At 37.2% G+C, this 25,523-nt stretch overlaps 1 protein-coding gene across 4 annotated transcripts in view; it reads right to left on the minus strand.

Annotated features, from left to right (window-relative positions):
• Window positions 1–2,766: 2,766 nt before the first annotated feature.
• Window positions 2,767–25,523, minus strand: part of YWHAQ (tyrosine 3-monooxygenase/tryptophan 5-monooxygenase activation protein theta) — a 30,997-nt gene continuing 8,240 nt past the window's right edge. For 2 of the 4 annotated variants that reach the window (XM_069582574.1, XM_069582575.1), the window contains exons 3-7: window positions 9,216–9,269; window positions 7,077–7,200; window positions 5,176–5,339; window positions 4,453–4,548; window positions 2,767–3,504 (exon numbers count right to left, since the gene is read on the minus strand). In XM_069582574.1, coding sequence (XP_069438675.1) covers window positions 3,445–3,504; window positions 4,453–4,548; window positions 5,176–5,339; window positions 7,077–7,200; window positions 9,216–9,269 — 498 coding nt within the window. In that variant the 3' untranslated portion in view covers window positions 2,767–3,444. The remainder of the gene's footprint in view (window positions 3,505–4,452; window positions 4,549–5,175; window positions 5,340–7,076; window positions 7,201–9,215; window positions 9,270–25,523) is intronic. The other 2 variants (XM_069582576.1, XM_069582577.1) reach the window with 1 other exon arrangement.

The raw sequence follows: 25,523 nt of genomic DNA on the forward strand, positions 1-25,523 counted from the left end.
TCTTGAGAAACCTGTATGCAAGTCAAGAAGCAACACAACTGGACGTGGAATAGACTGGTTCCAAATCTGGAAATGAGCACATCAAGGCTGTACTTTGTCACCCTGTTTATTTAACTTATATGCAGAGTACATCATGAGAAATGCTGGGCGGGATGAAGCACAAGCTGGAATCAAGATTGCCAGAAATATCAATAACCTCAGATATGCAGATGAAACCCTTATGGCAGAAAGCAAAGAACTAAAGAACCTCTTGACGAAAATGAAAGAGGAAAGTGAAAAAGTTGACTTAAAGCTGAACATTCAGAAAACTAAGATCATGGCATCCAGTCCCATCACTTCATGGCAGATAGATGGGGAAACAGTAGAAACAGTGACACTTTATTTTGGGGGGCTCCAAAACTACTGCAGATGGTGATTGCACACGTGAAATTAAAAGACGCTCGCTCCTTAGAAGAAAAGGTATGACCAACCTAGACAGCATATTAAAAAGCCAAGACATTACTTTGGTCCGTCTGGTTAAAGCTATGGTTCTCCCAGTAGTCATGTATGGATGTGAGAGCTGGACTATAAAGAAAGCTGAGCGCCAAAGAATTGATATTTTTGAACTGTGGTGTTGGAGAAGATTCTTGAGGGTCCCTTGGACTGCAAGATCCAACCAATCCATCCTAAAAGAAATCAGTCCTGGGTGTTCATTGGAAGGACTGATGTTGAAGCTGAAAATCAATATTTTGGCTATCTGACGCAAAGAGCTGACTCATTCGAAAAGACCCTAATGTTGGGGAAGATTGAAGGCAGGAGAAGGGGACGACAGAGGATGAGATGGTTGGATGGCATCACTGACTCTATGGACAGGAGTCTGAGTAAACTCCGGGAGTTGGTGACAGACAGGGAAGCCTTGTGTGCTTGCAGTCCATGGGGTTGCAAAAAGTTGGACATGACTGTGCTACTGAACTGATCACGTTTGTGCTTAAAACAGGCCCTAAAATATTTTTGAAAGGTTTCCTTAATGCCATTAAAAATAAAACAAATCTATTTAAGTGACTAGAGTTCTGATCTTCTCAAATTGTTTTACTATTAGAATTTTTACACTTTACATGGGCTTGCCTACTTTTTATGGTTTTTAAAAGACTAACATTCTCTACTCATAAACTTGTAGACATGAATGTAGTCTACCAATCCCATTCCAAAAAAGTACTGTTCTTTCCCAATCTAAGCTCTAATAATCACAGCTGAATGTTGGAAGAGAATCCCTAATGCTTCGATTCTGGATAATCAGCATTAATATGTAATCCCCCCTTTATTATTTCCAGTTATTAAAACCTAAATGACATTTTAAAGGGAAAACTGTCAATTAAAAAGTTCTAACTACTGGGGAATACCTTGGCAGTCCAGTGATTAGGACTCTGAGCTTCCACTGCACCAGGTGCAGATGTGAACCCTGGTCAGGGAACTAAGATTCCTGCATGCCACACAGCGTGTCCAAATAGATAAATTAGAAAAAAATTCTAACTACAAAATAGATGTAACATTTAGATTTTCTGAACTATCTCAGAAAGTAATTATAAAAGTTAAGAAAGCTCAAAGGCTTCAAACCTTTCCTCTACCCCAACTGAGTTCTCTGCAGTATTCTATAAACATTCTCTACACATCTGGAGGTAATACCATTGCCTGGGCCTACTCTTAAAGATGTTCACTTCTTCTGCAGCAAGGAGATAATCTGGGACTAAGCAGCTCTTTAAGAAGGAAGGTACTTTCATAACTCACTTAAGTAGTGGAGTGATTACTTTATTTAGTACTTACAACTTGGTTAGGACTGATAACTGTCCTATTCAATTCTGTCTTTTCATTTTCCCTCAGAAAACAAATAAAGGGTAAATGAAACCTTGTTTCATAGTCACAGATTATTTCCTGACTTTAAATTCTCAGGCCAATACTCAAGACAGGCTAGTATAATAGCCATGGTGATACTATAAAACCAGAATTATTTGGAATTCATCAACAGTACAACTGTTTACAAAGAGAATCATTTGAAAACTAAATGTATTCTTAAGCTTTTAACATTCTGCTGGAATATCCACTGAAGCATAATTCTAACACCAGCCAAGGCACTCACAATCACTTAATTTTAACTTGTCTAGTTTTATAATGCCCACTTTATTTTATAATTTACTAATATCCTATACATCTAAGGAAGAGAGTGAGTGTCCACAAAACAGATCTGAAATAAAACACCAACTCAGAAGAAATGCAATCCAGCTTTACACAGGTCCAGGCACCCCGAGACAAGTGATCACAACACAGAAAACCGGGCAGCACCACTCCATTTCACAGAAGCAAGAAGGGAAGCAGCAACAAACTTCAAAAGGCAGTACACTCATCTGTCCCTTAAATGTGAATACGCAAGTGTTACAAAGCCAGAGTAAATGGTTTATAAAATGTACTTTTATTTTATGTTACTCTGCTGTTACATAGGGCATAACATTTTCACAAGGCTTTTTTGGGACTACAGTCAATGATTAGCAACATACAATAGTGGTCCAACTCTCTAAATAACAATCACTAGACAAACTGGACACCCTCTCACATGTGCACAAATCTGCATGGAAAAGTACTAATGTTTTAGACTGGACTGTGTGCTTTTTTTCCCCCTTTCTAGTGTATTAAGAAATGACATGCACTTTAATTTGCCAAAAGCAATGGTTGTATTCTGGCAGCAACATGCTACTTCTATTACATAGTAAAGTGAATACCAGAACTACAAAGGCAGGAGGTGTAAGTGAGTTTTTATTGGGAAGGGAAGTTGTCAACTTAAACAGCAGCAAATGAAGAGTGAAGAAGGAAACTCCCTGTTGTCACAGATACACAAGACCTCCATCACATATGATACAGGAGGCATTTAAATCTGTGATCCCCCAGCCCCAAAATGTAGAATGCTTTTCCATTCAATCTAATACTTCTGGATTCCTACTAAAAAGGAATACATTAAGAGGATGGAAAAGTTGCTTACTGAAAGGAAATCTCTGAAGAAGAGTAAGGGAGGGAATGTAGAAATTAAGAAGTTATGTAGAACACTCTTTAAATTGTAATTAGCTACATTTTCATATCTTCACAGTAATACAAAACACAGTCACTTGCAGAACTGGTTCAGATTACTTAAATACCAGATACATTTTTAGTCTTCTACATAAGTGTTTGGAAGTTACTTATGTTTGTATGAAATGAAGCTATTAATACTTTTCTACAGCAGTAACTGCACACCAGGAAGGCTAAGACAAACACAAATCAAGGAATGGAGTTTTCCCAAAGCTGCAGTGTGAAAAGACTATAAACAGTTGATTCCATACACATGAATGGGTTTCTTTGCTATAGGAAATCCAAATGGAGTAAGGAATGGAGATGAGTAAAAAGGTTTCAAGGGGAAGAAAGGTGACACCCTGTATGCACTCAGTTTTCTGCCCCTTCTGCCGCATCACATTCTTCTCCCGCACTGTCTGATGTCCATAACTGGAAAGGAAAAAAAAAAAAAAAATCACATTAAGTTACTATTTCTAGATGACAATTATTTCAAGTCCAATTATAAAAATGTATTTGTGAGAGCAGTAAATTATTCAAATAGAGACTATGACTAAGATTGGAAGTTATATTTCTCAAAACCCCAAATATCATTAACTCTTCCCAAAGTGTATTCTAGGAGACCTTTCACTGTATATTTGCAAAGTGATATACTGCGAACATTTTTAAAGCTTACTGTAATATCAGTCAAAAAGAAGGTAACTAACATCCTTAGAATTTAATGCTCTTTCAATTCCTGACAACTCAATGCTATTCTTAAAAAGCATTACTGAAATATAATTTATGAGAGTAATAAGGCAAAAAAATTTTTCTAGCAGAAGAAAAAGCATCAAAAGTGTGGCAAGGGGAGGGGCCACAGGAGAACTACATTTATATTAAAAGGTGAATTCCTTCTTCCACATTTTGTCTAAGATGTTGACATACCAAATTTTCTTGAACCTACAGAAGTTAAGTAAAACTCAAGCTGTACTTTTTTCTCCATCAGTTTTTCCTTGATGCCCTTTCTATACAAGAGGTAAGGTGAAAAACTAAAGAAAAAAAAAACAAATTAAAACAAACTCCATATTAACATAATTTATCAACATCTTCATACCAGTGTAACAATAATGTTAATATTATGAGTCCCTAAAATCTTGGTGTATTTTCTCAGGAAGGTCTTGATAAAATGCCTATTCAACTGCCTACAAAATCTGCCTACGAAAGAGTTGTCCTATACAAAATACTAATGTGTATTTAACATTTCTGTGTAATTTTTATACATCTGTTTTCTAAGACTAGGTGTAGTTCTATTATAGCTTCCCCGAAGACAGAGAGCCTGAATAGATATTGACACTTTTGTCCCTAAACAGGAAATGCAAATGAGAAGAAGGGGACGCTCACTGTGAGGTTGTCTCTCAGCAGCTGCATGATGAGGGTGCTGTCTTTGTACGAGTCTTCATTCAGTGTGTCGAGTTCTGCAATAGCCTCATCAAAAGCCTGACAAATATCAATATCCATGATGAACAATACTCAACATCAACACAAACTGATACTCTACGATCACAGACCATTTTTATGTAATATATGAACAGCCACCTTACTTTCTGTTATCCATTAAAAACAAAACTCAAATCACTTTCTCAGATTCTCAACGTAAGAATTTTTGATGACTTGAAATTTATAAAGATATACGTACTTAGTTACACAAGCATTTCTCAGTTCTTTCATAGGACAGAGAGCACAGTAGCTATGCCCAATATATTTCTTACAAATAACAACTAGTATTTATTTGCCAAAATCCCTCTGAATGCATCCATTTTACACTCTGAGGAGTACACAGATTCTAGTAATCACACCTGGTAGGCATTACTTTCCGACCCTCTACGTTTCTTTCATACTTTTTTGGTTATTCTGACCAATATGCTCTTTAGACAGATCTTACTGTATACAACCAAAGCTGGGAGAGTATAGTAGTGGTAGGTCTCATGATGGTAAGAAAAAGGAGGAGATAACCAAATAAATGTAGGAGAAATCATACCTGGCTATCCAAGTAAAACGCCTAGAAATTAACACGCTTGCGATCTCGAATAACTTAAGGAAGGTATTTCTGGATGCACGTCTTACCGTTTTAGCCAGTGTGCAGGCCAGTTCCGGGTTATTGAGGATCTCATAGTAGAACACAGAAAAGTTAAGAGCCAGCCCCAGCCGGATGGGGTGTGTGGGTTGCATCTCTTTCTTGCTTATATCGAAAGCCTCTTGGTAAGCTCCTTGGGAATTATCTATCGTTTCTATGAAGGGAAAAAAACAAAATAAAAAAGCATGGTACTGAAAATATCCCATCTAGTATACAGTCACACCATTTACACATGCTACTAGGTTGGTAGAACCAGTCTTTGCTCTGCAGCATTCTTTTGAAACCACGGTAGTAAATCCAAAACATTATCTTGTACCAGGTTATTAAAAAACACTAGTTTATAAGGCTGCTTGCCTATACTCAGCTTAGTTTAAAACAACATCAACACAACAACAACAAAAGAGCCTCTATTTCTGTGACTTATCTGTAAAAACAATACTGATCCTTGGTTTCAAGATATATTAATGTGAAAAGCAATATAAAAGTGCCAGTATATAATCACAATCTGATCTGAATTTGATGACTGGCTTAATAAAAATGTCACCTTCCTGAAAAAAAAGTTCAGGAAATACTACCAACATTAATAAGATGATGTCATATCTTGAAAAGGTTAGCTTTTCTGAATGAGGCCGCCATGCCCATTACAAGCTCTAAAAAGCCTGACCTAACAGAAATTAAGTTATCCCTTTAGAGCCCGAATATGTGCTTTATTTTCTCCTCTGAAATGGCACATTTACTGATCTAAACATAGCTAGTATAGCCCTCACACTGAACTAAGGAGCTTGCTCACTGAGGTGTCTCAGTTTCCAGACTATTTACAAGTCCCAGACTGCTGGAGTGTTCTACGTTTAGGACCAGAGAATCCCAATAAACCAGCAAGGGTTAGATCAGTTAACGCTGGGGCTATGGCCCAGTCTTCAAAGATATCCCTTGATGAGCTGACATTTATAAATGCTCAGTCTGTGCAAACACCTGTCACATCCCAGTTTGCTTATCTTTGTGGCAACAGAAATTATACATTGGTGAACACAACAGTTTAAGTGTACAGACTCTGTTACAGCAAAGTACAAAAGTTTTCTCTTCCTATCTTCAACTACACTGATACAGGGGATAGTAAAACTCACATTTACTTAGTAACTCTTTGTAGAAAAGAGAAGAGGCTGTAACTACCATTTTCAGGAGCATGCCCTTTTCGGATGGGGTAAAATTAGGAATAAACTAATTGAAAAAAAAAATGAGATATGTGATACTTGTACCTAAAACTTCCTTGATAAATTCAGCAGCAGGCACATACATAACATACTATAGTATACTCAACTACCAATACTCCAGAGACTGAGTTCACTACTAATAAATTCACTTCGCCTTTTTTAACAGTCAAGTTAGGAAATTTGGTTCCTCTTTTCCCCATATCTCTGCTTTCTGTGATAAATTATATACCAGCACTAATACTCTCATCTCATTTCTCCTCTGTATCTGGTTATGTGTAATTAGTCAATGTTATGAGCCCTCAAAACAGGTAGTAGAGTTAATAAATTAATGTGTCAAGCAAAAGAAGTAAAACGTCCTGGTTTTATAGTATGTATGTAATTTTTAGTTATCTTAAGATACAAGATGCTGAAGACCACATGACATAACAGAATCACCCAAAGCATATGTAAAGAACTCTGGGGCTAAAAATATGGTGAACGAATTTCTAAAGCCTGAAAGATTACGTTTGTTTTTAGTAATATCTTATCAGATTATAATCAGAGTTTATGAATTTTTCATAAAGAGCACATAATGTAAATTCATGACTGTATTTTCATTTTTGAGAACACAAGATAACATTACAAACTTATTCTCCCTTCCTTTTACATTTTAGCTTTACCCATAAACCGAATACACTTACGTTTCCGATCATCTCCACAAGCAACTTCAGCAAGGTACCGGAAGTAATCTCCCTTCATTTTCAGATAGAAGACCTTACTCTCTGGATTAGTTGCATTGGCTATTAAATACTTATCCAACAATTCCTGAAAGAAATAAGTTACAACATTAGGCACTAGTGAAAACAACTGCCACAGTAATTCACACCATACCACCCAGGACTGGAAGCATGGCTAGAAAGCAGGGGTCAGGTGGTTGTCATTAGTTGAATGCTTTGGGATCACAAGAAGTCATAATGGTAAAGCTAGATTACATCAAACACTAATTAGAAAGAGCCTGTCTGTCTACTCATCCATTCATTTAAGCAAGCATTTCCTGATACTTGGGCTTCCCTTGTGGCTCAGCTGGTAAAGAATCCGCCTGTAATGAGGGAGACCTGGGTTCGATCCCTGGGTTGGGAAGATCCCCTGGAGAAGGGAAAGGCTACCCACTCCAGTATTCTGGCCTGGAGAATTACAGTCCATGGGACTGCAAAGAGTTGGACACGACTGAGCGACTTTCACTTTCACGATACTTGTTGGGTGCTAGGCACTCTACTTGACCAGAGGGGAAATAAAGTCCCTACCCTCAAGAGTCCACAGTCTAATAAAAAAAAGAAGTGAGTACACCATTAACAGTGCAGCTCTTTAAGAGGCCATGGAAGCACAGAGGGAACGTCTCGCTCTATTGCAGATGGTCATTGTTAAGACAGGCTTCCCTGGAAACAGAGTGTGTGACTTGTCAAGAAGTTACAGAGGGAATGCAGCAGTTAGAAAACAAGGATGTGCAATCATTTTCGAGAGAGGAAATAAAATGTCTAAGACATCGAGTATGAAGACAACTACAGTCCCAGAAAAAGTAAGTTGTTATGGCCTAGAGCAGGGCTACTCAGTGTCCTCTGCAGACTAGAGGCTCATCCAAAAAGCGGAGGAGTACAGGGGTCGAGAGGAAGAGCTCTAGAAACGTTTCGAGCAATACAAGAGTCATGTCCCTCATGTGAAACTATTTTTTTAAGTTGGGTTAATATTTAAGTATGTCTTTTTTTCCCTCATTTTGTATCAAGAAATGTCCGCTTGATCCAATGAGCCAGCGCCTCTCAAACTGAGGTATTTGTACAAGGTGCCCCTAGGAGTATTAAAAAGTCACAAAAAACAAACATGATAGATACCTTCTTGGACTATCAATTTTACTTGATGTTAAGTAATTTAAAAATCTTTCTGTAATAAAAAATATTATAGAGAATAAAATTATTTTAGAAATTTTAAAAGAGTAACACACTCATAGATTTGTTTTGGGAGTAAAATCAACAAATAGACACTGAAGAAATAAAAAATGGCTTAGAAAATACACCTTTAACTCAAGAACTTTCTTGTTTATCTGAATAAAAAGCACCTAAACAAAATGCAGTGATTATATGCATGTTACCTTGAAGGAAATAAAAACATTTTAAACCTTTAATGAAAAATATGTTTAGGTTAAAAAAATAAATTTTAAAAGGGTCTGAAGCTCAAGGGAAGTTAAATTTAGGATTACAGTTAAATTACCTAATGAAGCCCCAGAACCATATACATTATAAAAGTGGCAACTATCAAAAGTGTGGTTTACATCTGGAAAGCTGCTGGGCCAAGGCCGAAGCAACAGAAGGGCCACACCCAAACACTAAAGTCAACTGAAACTAAATGTTGCTTCTTAATTGAAGGCTCATGTTATGAGTTTTTTGTTGCTGGACATCACTAATACAATTTTAATAGTACTGAAACAAACTTGAGGAAAAACTCTTTCCCAGAACTGTACAAAATCTTACTACTGGAACTTATCCCTAGAATGCCATTTTTACATATCATGGATGACTTTTAACTTTAAAACTACATCTATGGAACACTGGAATTTAGGGGGTTTTTTTTGACAGGGGTGCAATGGTAAGACAGCCACAAAAAAGTTCTCTAAGTTTCTAAATCTCAAACTGACTCAGTCATCCCTAATTTAAAAAAAAAAGTAAACCAAAAGTAGATTCTGAGAAGCAGTATCAAACAACGCCAACACAATATTTCTACTGTGGGAACCAACACTGCTGCTTGCATCTGAACTAAGGAACTACAATGTAAAATGAAGCGCCTCTCACTTTTCTTTTTCTCCAAGTGAGATTCCACAGAGGATCTCCAAAACAGTGCCAGCTCTGGAAAAAACAGTACTTACAATCAGAAAAAGAAAAAAAGAAAGCTACTAGGAACATTTAAGACCTAGATCCCTGTGACTAAGTATGGCAGAAATGTGGGAGCAGGAGCTCAGAAAAGCCTGACTGAATGAGGACGTGGGGAGATGAGACAGAAACGTGATTCTAGCTCTCATCACCCCTCCATCACTTGAGCCAATGTGGGAATGCTCATGAGGACTGTCTTACTGACACACTGGCCTTCCAAGGATTCAGAAAGCTGCTAAACAGCTACTGCATTAGTGGTTACACAGCCACTTATTAAGCGAACTGTACACTCTTCCCTTCTAAAATGATTAACTTTGATCACTAGTTTGCATATAGCCATTACGTACGATTTACAGTGTTGGCTTTTATTAAGTGACTTGTGCATTACTTCCATCCTGGAGTTCAGCCAGGTCATGGTTCTTTGTCAGATGCCACTAGCTCTCTGTGAAGGAAACAACAGGTACAGAATAACTCTGTCTTTCCATGTGCTGTCAGCAGTAGCCATGCAGTTTTTAGCCCAATTAAAAGACACTGGATTCTGCTTCATGTCTTACCAAAATGATCATGGCTGTATCAGGTATTATGCATACCAGTTAGTCATGATTAATACCACATAGAATAAAGGCTAAAAATACTTATGGTATATAGCACAGGTATACATTTTTTTGTAAAAAAAAAAAAAATTAAATTATAAAAAAGACTCAATACAGGTTAGACAGTAAAAACGAAAATGACAAGTGGCTCCCTGGAATAAGAAAATCTTCCTAGATAAGGTCATTGGTAAAAAGTCAGTAGAGAGGAAGTGAATCAATTTTTAACATTAATGTATTTAAAAGTCCCTTCCACTAACTTGTTTCTGTCAATAAAACAGGCGATCCCCTTTGTAACTCTTCAACCAGCAAATTTTATGATCCTGGGAGGCTTGGAGAGCTAAATCGGGGTTCCCTACAGGGCTGAGTGTCACCTGACCAAGAGGCAGAACCAAGAAGTACATGCCTTTTTGAAAGACATGTGACTAAGTCAGTGCACTTACTACCCAAAATTACAGGATGTACTAGAAACAGAACATTCTAGACCAAAGAAACTCAAATACGAGCAAAAGTCAGAGGAAATAATTTAAGCCATTATTATAGAAGTCGTTTCAGGAGACACTGACGGACCTTAGAATAAGCTTAATCTCAGAAAAATAGGATGGAAATAACAATAAAGACGATTAAACTGTCAAGAAATAAGTGATGCAAATTTAGTACAGTAACTAATTCCTCAACCCCATATCTTAGAGAAAAGGTTAGGAATAACGAAACTCCAATACTAATTCTATCTCTAGCAGTGGATTATTTTTACATACCATCACTTCAATTAACTTTTCCAAAGTACTTCATTAGGCTGCAGTGGTTAATAGTCCGTGGCATTCAACAAATATTTTAATCTTAAATTTACTTATAAGTGATTTGTTTTATAGACAAAACAAAACATATTCCTCACTATATAGTTTATACTTTATATATCAAACTGATTTTTTTAAGTAAGCAAATAACCAATTAAGAATCTTAAAATACAAACAAAATAATTGACAGTAAATAAAAAAATGTTCTAAGCAGTTTCAATTTCCTATCAGCTTACTGAAATTCATTAAATAAAAACACTACTAATATGTTCAATTTCTAACTTCAGGGTATATATACTAATCACTATCTATATTTTTATCAGCACATTATCACAGAAGATTATTCATTCAACAAATATTTAAGTGTTCAATATGTTAAACTGTGTTTAACAGTTTAACACAGTATGTTAAACTGTGTTTAACAGTTTAACACAGTATGTTAAACTGTGTCAAGCTGTATCTTAACCACTCCTGTATGTGTTATTTATATAGAGAGAACCATTATGATAAATTTTACAAATGAATAAAATCACCAAGGAATCAAGAAACTTACACAAAGCCATATAATTAATTAGATGGCACCAGAATCTGAAAATAAAGCTAGCATTCTAAGCACCACCCTATAAACAATGGAGCATATCTAACAGAGATAAGGCTTTGGCCTTAAGTTATTCAATCAGTAAATTAGCAAACGAAAGAATTAATATAGAGCAACATAACTGTTCAACAAATGGAACATTTATCTAAAGCTATTTTTTTTATAACATCCCAACTTCAAGAATTATATACAGTATAAAGAACCACTGACAAGTAGGAAGAATTAAGTCTCTAGAAAAAAAACTCTATTAGGTTTAACTCCAAGAGACCAAAATCAAAGCAAAATTCAATACTCAAGAAGGAAGTCATATTTCATCCAGGAAATTCTATTGGATTTTATAAACAGGCAGAGCGCATGGAGGAAGAGGACATTTCCAAGACACAGGGCCCATGTCATAGGAAAAGGCACGACTGTACAAATAGGTAGAAAGTCACTTGAAGATGGTAAAATCTTCTTAAAAAGTAGAAAAAATGGCCCAAGATACCAAAAGTACATTTTAAAAAGGTATCAAATTTCACAATATTCATCATAAATTACAACTGAACCTCAGTGGAATGAATGCTGAACCAAAAATCTGGTTTTCCATCTAGAACAAGTTCCTTAATTTCTTCTACAAAATAAGAGAAGTATTTTCTAGTTTTAATAATCTATGCTAATTCTAAGGTACTAAATCAAAGGAGCAACCTGTTAAGTAGAGCAACTTTCAGATTAAAATGTTTAATATTTTTCATTCACAAAATTCTGTAAATACGATATGTTAAACATTTAGCACATTGCCTACCACACAGTAAGATTCATTATTTGTTAAATGAACATTAACCGTGACATAGCAACATGGTAATGAAATCAATGCAAAGCAAAAAAAAGTCACACATAGTACAGGGCTTAAAATGGCACAGGACTTTTCCTGAATTATTTTTCTAATTCTCTATTTTTATCAAAGTAATAATGTACAATCATTAATTAACCAGCATTCTAAATTTTTTTTAAAAGTCCCTGTTTAACTCCTTCAGCAAATTCGTGTGTGTTCGTGAAAAATCATGATTTCATACTAATATATCCAGAATTCCAATTCAACCTCACAGGATTCTTCTTCCTTTACTTGGATCTTCACACAAAGTAAGACTGGGTTTCCATTAAAATAATATGTAATACACGTCATCACCTGAAACTCAAAAGTGAAAAATAAACTCTCTCTCCCTTCCCTGGATCCTGAGACAGCCAGTTATTCCCCTCCCAAGGCAACCACCACCATCATTTTCTTATACATTCTTCCAAATATTTTATACATTTTAAAATCCACATACATTCCCATTCTCATGTTTGTCTACTATGTACATTGTTCTATACCTTGCCTTTTCCATATAATAATTCCTTTGAGATCATTCCCTACCCACATGTTTATAACTGTCTCACTCTATAATATATAATAACACTGAAGAGCACTATGTATGCCTACTATATGGGCATATCATAATTATTTAGTCTACACTGATGAACAATTAAGTTGATTCCCATCTGGTGATATTTCCAACAATGTACCAAATGTACACTTGATCCTTGGAAGAAAGATGTTGAAGTGTCCTTCCTCAGGCAATTATATAATTTATATCCCCACTAGCAATGTGTGAGTGTTCCAATTTCTCAGCATCCTTCTGAATCCAGGGTATTATCAAACATTTTTTATCTTTTCCAATCTAATAAGGAAAAAAATCTTACTATAGTTTTATTTACAGTTTTCTTTAAACAGTATGTTTAAATCCTTTGCCATTTTCCCAATGAGTTTTTTCCCTTACTGTTATGTAGAGATATATGTTAACAAAAAGTCTGTTTTTCAGATGTATCTCATATAACTTCATGTATTCCAAGATTCTATCTAGCAATAAATTATATTAAATCAGACATAATATTACCAACATTTCTGACCCATAAGTTAACGACTGTTTGATTCTAACACAAACAAAATGTACAAGCAGAAGACTTAACTGAAATACAAGTCTGAATGTGTGTTTAGGTTCTGCCCACCTGACCAGATGAAATGATAACACATATTAAATGTGAACTGAATACTAGCATATCAGATTAAAAGATACACACACACCCCTCTCATTCACTCCTGTATGAAGTATTTAATAAATTTATAACTCATCACCTTAAACAGACAGGTAGAAACGTCAACTTTCTGGTTGGGGAATACAGTGAGACCAAGCACTTTCCCTTCTAAAAATAATCAAAATGCTAAACAGAAATAGATAAAATAGAAGAAAAAATTATAGCAAAGTTTCAAAGGAAGGAAGGGAGATATTAAAGTGCTAGATAGGAAGATGAAGCAAAGTTAGAGCAAAAAGTAAAAATTTACAATACAATCACAGCAATGTGTAGTGAGTAAGGACCCTAGAAAAACTGTGTCATTGCTGAGAAGTAGCAAGAAAGCTATTTCCTGGACTTCTGGGGGTTATGGGTGTAGTTTCCCATGAAAAACTAAAAACCAAACATGATCTGTGCAGGTGCTATTCCAATTTTTATCTCATATATGATGTGTGACTCTATAAGCTGAAAGTGTGCGTAAAACTGGGCCGTGGCCTACTGTGCCCAGCAGAAACAAATCATGAAAACTACTTCCATAATCCAAGGTACCCATGCAAGTTCCATAGGCAATACCACATTCCAATTTTTTAAAATAACAATACTAATCAAGGAACAGATACACCATGATGAAAGATCAACAGACAGTAAGTACCCCAAAATTTAAATGAAACAGTGTGCATTAAAACATAAATATAAGAAAAATGTTTAAAACCCTTCAAGAATCCTTTAAGGATATATATTTTAGTATTTACAGATTAAATAGATGATGCCCAGGACTGGCTTCAAAATAATGGATGTGTGTCTGTGGGGATATAAAGAAAATTCATAATTGCCAGGGCAGAGTAATGTTACCCAGGGAGTTTTTTTTTTAATTAAAACAACCAAAAATATTGGAGAGGAAAAAAAAATAACAGAAGTCCAAAGATAGGATACAATAATTCAAAACCATAATTCAAAAAGATACATGCAGCCCAATGTTCACTGCAGCACTATTTACAATAACCAGGACACAGAAGCAACCTAAATGTCCATCAACAGAGGAAAGGATAAAGAAGTGGTACATATGTACAACGGAGTATTACTCAGGCATAAAAAGTAATGAAATTGTGCCACTTGCAGAGACGTAGATAGATCTAGAGACTGTCATACAGAGTGAAGTAAGTCAGAAAGAGGAAAACAAATACCACTTATATATGAAATCTAGAAAAATCATACAGGTCAACTTATTTGCAAAGCAGAAATAGAGACCCAGACATATGAATACCAGGAAGGGAAGGGAGGGAATTGGGGGATTGGGATTAACATATATACACAGCTGCTGCTACAGTTAGTCACTTCAGTTGTGTCTGACTCTGTGCAACCCTAGGGACTAGAGCCCACCAGGCTCCTCTCTAGGCAACAATACTGGAATGGGTTATGCCCTCGTCCAGGGGATGTTCCCGACCCAGGGATCGAACCCAAATCTCCTGCACTGCAGGCAGATTCTTTACTGCTGAGTCACCAGGGAAGCCCCATATATACCCTACATATAAAATAGGTAACTAATGAGAACCTACTGTACACCACTGAGAACTCTACTCAGGGCTCTGTGGTGACCTAAGTGGGAAGGGAATCCAAAACAGAGGGGATATATGCACATGTAAAGCTGAATCATTTTGCTATACAGCTGAAACACACACAACATTTTAAAACAACTGTATTTCAATTTTAAAAAAGCATCTTGGAGATGGAGAGAATTTATTAAAAAAAAAAAAAAAAAGGACTTCTCTGGTGGTCCAGTGGATAAGAATCCACCTGCCAAAGCAGGGGACAGGGTTTGATCCCTGGTTTTGGAGGATTCCACATACCTCAGGTTAAGTAAGCCCATGTGCCACAACTACTGAACCCTCACCTAGAGCCTGTGCTCCTCAACAAGAGAAGCCCCTGCAATGAGAAGCCCATGTACTGCAACAAAGAGTAGCCCCCGCTAACCGAAACAAGAGAAAAGCCCAAGCAGCAACAAAGACCCAATGCAACCAAAATAAATTATTTTTTTTAAAGCAGTAAAAGAGAAGGCATGTTTGAAGAAACTCCTCAGAATGCAGAACAAAGAACCAGCAAGATGAAAAAATGTGGATAAGTCAAAAAGATGCGAGACAATATGCAATAGGAATTCCAGGAGAAATTAGTATGAGGAAGAAATGTTACGTAGAGGTAATGGCTGAGATTCTTCCAGTTACTAGTATAAATAATCTTCAAAGTGGAAAAGCACACTAAATCCCCCCCAAAATAAAACAAAAATGAATTCATACGTAGACCAGCATGGGAACATTGAGGAAAGAAAATTCTTAAAAGCAACCAGAGAAATGACACATTACCTATAAGGAAAGAAACTACAGTATGGCTGACAAGTTGATTTTTCATGAGAAAATAATCAAGGATCTTAAAAGTGAGGAGAAAAAAACTGTCAGCTAAAATTTCATAACCAATTAAAATACCATAGCAAAATGAAGATGTTTCCAGACAAAGACAGAAGTTCCTGCTTAGACCTTTACTGAAGAACCCCTTTAGAGTTAGGAAGAAAGTAATGGAACAAGAGAAGTCACCAAGTGGAGTAATACAGTAACTAAAGAGTAACTGGAAAATTCCTGGTCATAATCTATGAAAACAACTCTTCCAAAACTGCAATATAGATCATTACAAGATGCTGAATAACATACACATGTGACACCTCATGTTTGCAGAGAACAGTATTTCAGATTATTTAGAAGGCCCAAATTTCTTTCATATTAAGTATGTGCAGAGGATTGAGTTGGCTATTAAGGACATGTGCTTTCCAATCCTCTTTTAGAAGATTATCTAAATTTTTAAGGATAGTTAATGTGTTCCCCCTTGTTTAATCCAACAAGTGTCTGGCTTTAAGACTATACTTTGTATTATCATAGTTCAATCGGCTACTAGAAGGAAATATTTCACTAAGAAAATTATGGATCTCAAACATTTCAACAGCTCACCATCTATTTTAAGGTAACTGACAAGATGTGGATTCATTTTAGATATTTATTGGCAGGAATTTAGCCAATATTTATACGCTAATGCTCACAAAATCTACCTTTTATCTAGCTAGGTAAATTACTTCCGTAGCTCCTACCTCATTTTACTGCAATTAATGACAATCCCCACTTTGCAGCCTGTTGTGAAGACTGAATGACTCAATACAAATTACTTAGAACACTGCTTGGTACACAAATCTCCATCACTGCGCACCACCACACAAGTCTCTTTAAGCACCGGGCAGAGGGCTCCTATCTGTATTTATGGACACTGGGATGGGCCACTGGGACTTCACTCATCCTGAAACATTAAATTTGCCTTCCAAACACGATTTCCTATTAATTCTCCTCCCCTACTAAATTTTGCTTTCAGAAAAGCACTCCCTTGCCCTAGTTAGAAACCTGAGTGTTATCCTAGTGCTCCCTTGGCCTCACTCCCCTGATCAGTGATCAGTGAAAAGTTGCTCAGTCGTGTCAGACTCTTAGTGTCAGACGCTTAGTGTCAGACTATACAGTCCATGGAATTCTCCAGGCCACAATACTGAAGTGGGTAGCCTTTCCCTTCTCCAGGGGAATCTTCCCAACCCAGGGATCAAACCCAGGTCTCCCATATTGCAGGCAGATTCCTTACCAGCTGAGCCACAGGGAAGCCCAAGAATACTGGAGTGGGTAGTCAATCCCTTCTCCAGTGGATCTTCCCAACCCAGGAATCAAACCGGGGTCTCTTGAACTGCAGGTGGATTCTTTACCAATTGAGCTATCAGGGAAGCCCTCATATCACTCCCCTGGCACCCCATATTTAGTCACCCAAGCCTATGGATGTAGTATTTTCCAAGCCAAGACTTCAGAAACCTTCTTAAAGAAGCACAGTACACTTTTGGAACACACATCTCCCCTCTCTTAACTATAAACCACTAAAGAAGACTTTTATTTCATCTAGAGTAACACACACACATACATACACACACACACATATTTGTAATAGTAAATTAATAAAAATGTAAGATGAGTGTAATACAACAGTATGTAAATATACTTTAATAAGGATGAGTCAATCAGAATGAACAGTGCTCAGAGGCATGGAAACAGAAGAGGGATACAGACACTGAAGGAAAAGGATACAATATACAGTCATAATCAGGAAGTTGCTTACGTAGAGGGCCAACTATATTGTACTACATCATTTTATGTGACCGACTTGTATCTGCAGATTTTGGTTTCATGGAGGCTCCTGGAATTCAATCCCATGATACTAAGGGATAACTATTAATTTATAGTCTTAGGTGAGTGAGAATCCCAGTCAATCAATCCACTGACTAATCCATGCCCTACCCAGGAGATGACAGCCATTAAACATGTGAGCAGCCATGCAATTTCTCATGTCATAATGCCACATTTCCTACGTAACTCCCTCATTATGACTTGATTCCTATGTGAGCCTGCCTCCTGAATGAGTACTTACTGGTCACACCACACGTACTTCAATCTTTGTGCTAGTTATTCCTCACTGTAAATGAATACTATCTGTTTTATACATCAGTTACATGAGCCTGATTATCACTGGATCTATCTATGAAAAATAGCTCCACCCTGATGTGTTTGAGTCAACAAGGCTGAAGGTCATACAATAAACTCCCAGAGGTAACGCACCCCTCCCACCACTCCACCCACAATCTTACTTCTCTGCAGTGTCACATGGATGAGTATTCTTACATCTTTTGAAATATAAATAGCCACTATACTTCAATATGCCTTAAACAGAAATAAATTTATTTCTAAACCTGTTTTTATATTTCCATTGTTTTTCTACTAATCATCCCACTATCCCTCCTACCCACAGCTCATCACCACCTCTGATTTTTCACTCTCCATTTCCCACCCTACCACCAACTGTTCGGCCAATATTTTCACCTGTCCTCTCAGTCTCATTCCTATTTCTACTACCCAGAATTAACCATATTTCACTTCAACTAATCCAATAATCTAACTGATCTACCAGGTTTTAGGTTTTCTTCTTTCTCTAACCCATTTTATATCCTGCTGCAAGATTAATAAGCATAAATTCCATTCTGGGTATGTTAATCCACTGCTCAAAAAATCCTAACGGCCTGTTAAAGAATAAACTTAAAGCCTAGAGCACATGGTCCTCCAAGATTATACTCCAAACCTAGAGCCTTTGACTAACGTAAGTGATAAGTAAGGGCTGATCCCCTCGGCCATCACAGCAGCGGGGGAAGCGGGGGGAGAGACCCAATTTCCCCAGTGTGCTATACGATATATGGCTATTCCTGTATGCCACAACACAAAGAAGCTGGGAAGCACTGTCTCGGGTGACTGACATCCAAGATATATCCATTATTACTGTTCTTGCATTAGCAGGAGGAGCAGAGAATAGAGAGGTAGCTCTGAAATACAGTGGCACGCTAAGAAACAAAACAGTAGGTATGGGCACGTGAAAAGACAAACGCTGTAAGTATATCTCCAGCACTATGCAGAGAAGATGGTCTTGGGTCTCTGAAGAGTATTCAAGTAGCAAGGCTGGACACAGCAGAGTTGAGAGTAACTAGTCATTAAGATCATCCAACTCCTGCCTCTTCTTGTTGGTTTCTGTGCTCATCAATCTTCTAATGCTAATTTGGCTTCTCCAATAAATTTGTCTTCAAGCAGTAAACACTGCTAGACAATGACTGCCTCACCTGTAGCTCTGGCAGCTCCCCTATCTGTGTGCCAATGAAGATCTGGAGACCATGAGTCCAAGGGGACAAACACTGGGCTGTCAGTGTACACTGCTATGTTGCTCATCTGGCACCCTGACAGACCAACAAACAATTCTTCCTTATCTTGACCTGAGGGAGGGAAATCTGTGAAGAAGTATTATCAAGTCTTCATATCTCCCAATTTCTATTTACTAAAATGTAAACAGCTCTGGAGCATTCATGAATGTGAACATGCCATTCTGGGAGAAAGGGTGTAGACTAAAAACCACCTTGTATAAAAAGTGTTCAGACTTTTGAGATAGGATTCTAAAGTCACAAAAGATCTAAAATTCAATGCTGGTTGAAATATCTGTCAAATTAATAATCTAAAATTAATATGAATTAATGTGACATGATGAACTGTTATCATGGTCAGAAAATTAATATAGATTCCTCAGATCCAAAGGGATATGTGCTACTGTAGTCACAGTGAAAGTAAAAGAAGCCAGAGTGGTCCACGCAATTGTGTGGTTAATTATTTTTGTGGGCAAAAGGAAACAAGGAGCTAAAACCCAGAAGATAAACAGGGGAAGAAACAGAAAAAAAGAATTCACGGTTCTCAGCAAAGAGAAAAACCTTTACTATGTCCCTATCCCCAATTATTTCTGAAGTCTTTCTCCTGGCCCACAGGCTGTTGAGCATCCCACGACGCAGGCAAAACGAGCACCAGGGACAGCAGTACCGCTGCCAGCATCTACTGGAGCACAGTGGCACTTTTAGGGGCCCTTTTGTGAGGACAATACCCTTCTCTCCTCTCCTAAACAATGAGCACTTAAAAAATAAAAATCCTCTCCAGTAGAACGTTTGTCTTATCTTCAAACTCAGCTACAGGGCTGTTACAACTGCAGTGGTGAAGACACATAACAGAAAAAGAGTTTTAGCCTCAGACAAATGAGGTTTGTGTAAACTGCAACGTTAAAGAAAATTACGATCTTTGTCCCCTTACTTCACCCAAAGCAGCCGAGCCAATTCCAGATACTCTTAGAAACAAGTGTAGTGGCCAGTCCTTTGTCTCTGACCTGCTGTTTCTCCACGTTTTAGCAGCTGGATATTGAGTGGCCACAACAGTAAGATAGGAACGTTATCCTTTCACCTCAAAGTTCCCAACTCTCTGGCCAAAATACAAAGGTTTAGAAGGACAGTTTAATACATACACTGGCAATACTAATACTGCTTTCCAATCTGCCAATGTGCATCAAAAACAATTACACAGCCACAATTTGCCAACTTTTACAGATCAGTGCTACCGAAAGAACCAAGGCAAAAATCAATGTCTATACTTCCTTCCCCTTAGAGAACCAAGAGACTATGTTAGCATCCAGAAACTATGTTAGCCCCTGCAATTTGCAAAGTAAAACAAGACAAACGATAGTGAGAAAACAAGAGTGTTCCTTAAAAGGAAAAGAAAACAAAACAAAATGAACAGAACAGGAAGTCAAATCTTAGTTTGGTCGTAAGTAATCCAACTGGACAGACATCCTAAAAGAAAATACGTTCAATCAACTAAAAATAGGTCAAAATTGCCTTCCTAGCTTAGCAGATGGGTCAAGTTTTGCTATATCCTAGGAAAACTACCAAAAATAGATAGTAGCAAAGATACCAGTGTACTTTCACATGCGCTGTCTTTTGTGAGTCTATGCATTTCTACATCATAGAAATTACACAATTATTTGCAGGTTAACTTTTCCTTCTATGGCTAAACCACACCAAATACACTCATCTCTGCAGCTGTATTATATACAACCCTCTGGTCTAGCCTTTAGTATACAAAATCTGTTTCAGGGCATAAAGAGAAGAACAGGGTCAACAGGAATTTAAGAGGCCATGATAAGAAAATTAATCTGCACTGGCCACTAAACTTACATTGGTTACTGATTATATTCAACTGAACTACTGGGTACAACACAAAAAATAATTTTGAAAAATTATTAAGAGTAATCAAAAGAAACAATAAAGATGAAGTCCTTGTTCTTACATACCCTTACAGCTTATCAATAATGATCTGACTTAGAGGAAGCCACAGAGTAACTCAGGACGCTGTAAACTCTAGACAACATAGAATTGGGTCTCATTACTAGACGATGGGAAAGGAAATATTATATCAACATAACAACTCATTCTTACACAGGGGAGAGAGTAAGAGCAATGCTAAGAAACTACACAATATAGGAGAGAACCATAGGTAATTCTATGTGGCTGGAACACAGAGGGAAGTGTTCTTTTCTCTCCCTTTATGCCAAGTCTTATCAAGCAATACCAATATACAGTAATAAATAGGGCTGCTCTACCTAGTTGAGAGCACAGACTCAAATGGACCAAAAACTGAATATAAGAACTAAGATGATAAAACTCTTAGATGAGAGCACAGATATAAATCTTTATGACCCTGGATTCCATAATAGTTTCTTAAATATATTATAACAGGAGCACAGCAATCTAAGGAAAAAAAAATGTCATATTTCATCAAAATTAACAACTTTTGTTATTGAGCTCGGTCAATGAACCCTCCCCTACCTCTTTCCCTAATCTTCTGAAGTTGTTACTCTCGCCATCTTCTCTAATAAGTTTGGTTCTCAAGTTTTTTTTCTCTATTCTAAATATCTTGGCAACTATGAGAAAGGTAAGGAGGAAATAAAAATTTCCAGGGTACCACTAGTAGTTTGATAAAAGACTCCCATCTTAATTTGTTTAGGAACATAAAAGTCACTTCAATATACACCATTTCCCATTTCCAATGTCAGTCCCTGGATGTTTAAATATTATGCAATTTTTTTCAAATGTATTAAAAGCTAAAATTAATTAAAATCTTCAATTTTGAAAAAATTAAAAATTTCATCAAGAATCAAATACCTGGTCTCTGCAATTGGTACCCAAATAATCTATAGAGTATTTTATGATCAAAAATGTATAAACCCTTACAATAACCTTTCTAACCTCTTTACTAGTCCATCAGAATCCTGAGAGGGCAACATAAGCATTGAAAGCCTAAAAAACATATTGCCAAATACTTGGAAATAGTACCAGGTTGAAAGATCGGAACACCTAATACGTATATGTTTGATTGCAGGTGTCTAATACTATAGTTTTTAAGAGTAAAGCTTTTCTCAGCTGTGTTCAAATAATGTCTGGTGGAATGACCAAAACAAGAAGGAAAATGGGAGTACTAAATATTCTAGATAAATAACAATACAAAGTCTGATTTAAAAATCAGTATCATTATAGTTTTAAAGCATTTTCACGTACTTTCCCACTTATTTCCAACAATCATCCTGACATTTACAAAGACAAATCTAAGACTGTCCTTTAAGAATAAAGCATTAAGATTAATAAGTATTAAGCATTTTAATGCTTAACAAGCATTAAGATTAAATTTACATGGGTCATTACTGTCCTGTTCTCACCCTCCACACCAGTTTCTCTAAGTAAAGCTTGCAGCAAACATATAGGAGGATGTTCAAAGGTTTAAGGCAGTAAACTAACTGAGGATACTTTACGATATATATTTAGCACCACACTATGCCAAATCCATCTGGAGCAAAGCCTGCAGCAGACAAAAGAAATCATGGGCAGTGCTGTTCCTATGGATGGAAAGAATGTAAATGGATACTCAAGATCTGTGCAAAAGACAAGTTTCATTAAAATGCTTCAACCAAGGCTGGCTATAACAGTGAACCTGACTTCCTATCTCCAAGAAGCCATTATCTACAAATTTCATTCATGCCAACTCAGCTTCTAGGCTGGGTACCAGGGAGTGAAATCAGATTAACCTTCCTTAACCATTCTAACATGAGGAAGCAGAAGCCATTCCACCATACTAGTTCTTAAGCAAGTTTTTCAGGAATTAACCAGGGATTCTTTCTTACCCAATACCTAAAATAAATTTTTCTTTATTATCAAGTCTGTGATTTTTCTGTCTCCAAATCTATACTCCTAGAATAATTTGGGGGGTAGAGGGACTGGGCAATGAGAAAGGAGGGGAAGGTTTTACAAATTTCATTATCACCACACAATCACAGCTACTCAGAAACCTGCTCAATCACACAAAATGATCCAAGAGCAGCAATTTTCGAAATGTGTTCTGAGCACTCCTCTGTTCTTGTTCAGTTTCTCAGTCGTGTCCGATTCTTTGAGACTCCATGGACTGCAGCACACCCGGCTTCCCTGTCCATCACCAACTCGGGGAGTTTGCTCAAACTCATGTCAGTGATGCCATCCAACCATCTCATCCTCTTTTGTCCCCTTCTCCTGCCTTCAATCTTTCCCAGCATTAGCGTCTTTTCCAATGAGTCAGTTCTTTACAACAAGTGGCCAAAGTATCGGAGCTTCACCTTCAGCCATCAGTACCTTCTAATGAATATTCAGGGTTGATTTCCTTTAGGATTGACTGGTTTGATCTCCTTGCCATCAGAGTCTTCTAGAGAAGACTCTAGAGAGTCTTCTCTCTAGAGAGTCTAGAAGACTCTCAAGAGTCTTCTCTAACACCACAGCCCAAATGCATCAATTCTTCGGTGTTCAGTCTTCTTTGTGATCCAACATCCATACATCACTACTGGCAAAACCACAGCTTTAACCAGACGGACCTTCATCAGCCAAGTAATGTCTCTGCTTTTTTCTGAGAACTCTGATCCCTCCTCCCATTTTTTTGAGTGGGGTGGGGCACAAGCACAAACCGCTTTCTTAATACATATTAAGATACTATTTGCTTTTTTACTGTCATGCTCTCACGAAAGGAGTTTTCCACAAGCTACAAAAGGTGTGATACAACAAATAAAACAATGCCACTATTCTCAATTTTCTTTTTAAAAAGTGTTATTATTACACTTATATGACATATCTAGAGTTGTCAAATTCAGACAAAGTAAAACAGTGGTTCCTGGGATGGGAGAATACGGAGTTAGTGTTTAATGGGTAGAGTTTCATCTGGAGAAGATGAAAAAGATCTGAAATGCTGGTGATGACTGTACAACAAAGTGAATGTACTTAATGCCACAGAACTGCATGCTTAAAATGGTTAATCTGACATCAGGTATAAGTGAAGTCACTCAGTTGTGTCCAACTCTTTGTGACCCCATGGACTATAGCCTGCCAGGCTCCTCCATTCGTGGATTTTCCAGGCAAGAGTACTGGAGTGGGTTGCCATTTCCTTCTCCAGGGGATCTTCCCAACCCAGGGATTGAATCCAGGTCTCCTGCATTGCAAGCAGACTCTTTACTGTCTGAGGCACAAGGGAAGCGACATCAGGTATATTTTACCACAACTGAAAAAAAAAATACAAGTAACGTTAATTTCTAATGTGTTTATTATTCTAAAATGGGTTATAAAATCTTCAGTTTAAAATTTTAATAATGTAAATATCTATAGGTATAATCTACACAAACAAAAGATTTTAGGTTCCACAATTTTTTGTTGTTGCTGTTCCAAAATATTTTTCAGTTTGTGCAAAGGGGTCTCAAGACCAAGAAGTTTGAGAACCACTGTACCAGAGTATAGCCAATTATGTAAGTCTTCCATTGCATTCTTTACCTCCATTAATCTACTTAGCACTTACCACCAAATAAAAGCAAAAGCAATGGTACAGAGTCTATCAGTCCAATCTTCTAAGTGGACAGCAATACCTTTCCATAAGTTCTCCTATCTTGAGGTCAACAAGACATGGGCTTCACTGTTTTGGGCGTTTTTTCTTTTTTTGCAGTGTAAGTATTAAAGGCATTCAACCACAGCCATGTAGATTATTATACCGCTAACATATGGCAACAGTGAGCACCTACTTACCCATTGCCCATATCTTACAATTAACCTTTGACCAAATTACTTTACCATGCTGCTAAGTCACTTCAGTCGTGTCCAACTCTGTGTGACCCCATAGACGGCAGCCCATCAGGCTCCCCGTCCCTGGGATTCTCCAGGCAAGAACACTGGAGTGGGCTGCCATTTCCTTCTCCAATGCATGAAAGTGAAAAGTGAAAGTGAAGTCACTCAGTCGTGTCCGACCCTCAGCGACCCCATGGACTGCAGCCTATCAGCCTCCTCTGTCCATGGGTTTTCCAGGCAGGAGTACTGGAGTGGGGTGCCATTGCCTTCTCCCTACTTTACCATATATCTATACAATTCTATTTGTTTTTGTGTAAACTGAAGGTATCAGTATGTGACTGTCACTAACCAATGTTTATTTTCTTTTGAAGTAAAAATTTACATATTACAAAATGTACAAACATTAAGCACAAACTTGCCAAGTTTCCACAAATGCATATACACGTGTAACTCAAATCTGTATCAGCACAAAGACCATTACAATCACCATAGAAAGTTCCTCTATCCCCCAGGTCCCCACTCTTCTGATTTTTCACATAGAGACTATCTGTGCTTGTT

The sequence above is a fragment of the Ovis canadensis genome, chromosome 3, assembly GCF_042477335.2.
Source record: "Ovis canadensis isolate MfBH-ARS-UI-01 breed Bighorn chromosome 3, ARS-UI_OviCan_v2, whole genome shotgun sequence".
Classification (NCBI taxonomy): Eukaryota; Metazoa; Chordata; class Mammalia; order Artiodactyla; family Bovidae; genus Ovis; species Ovis canadensis.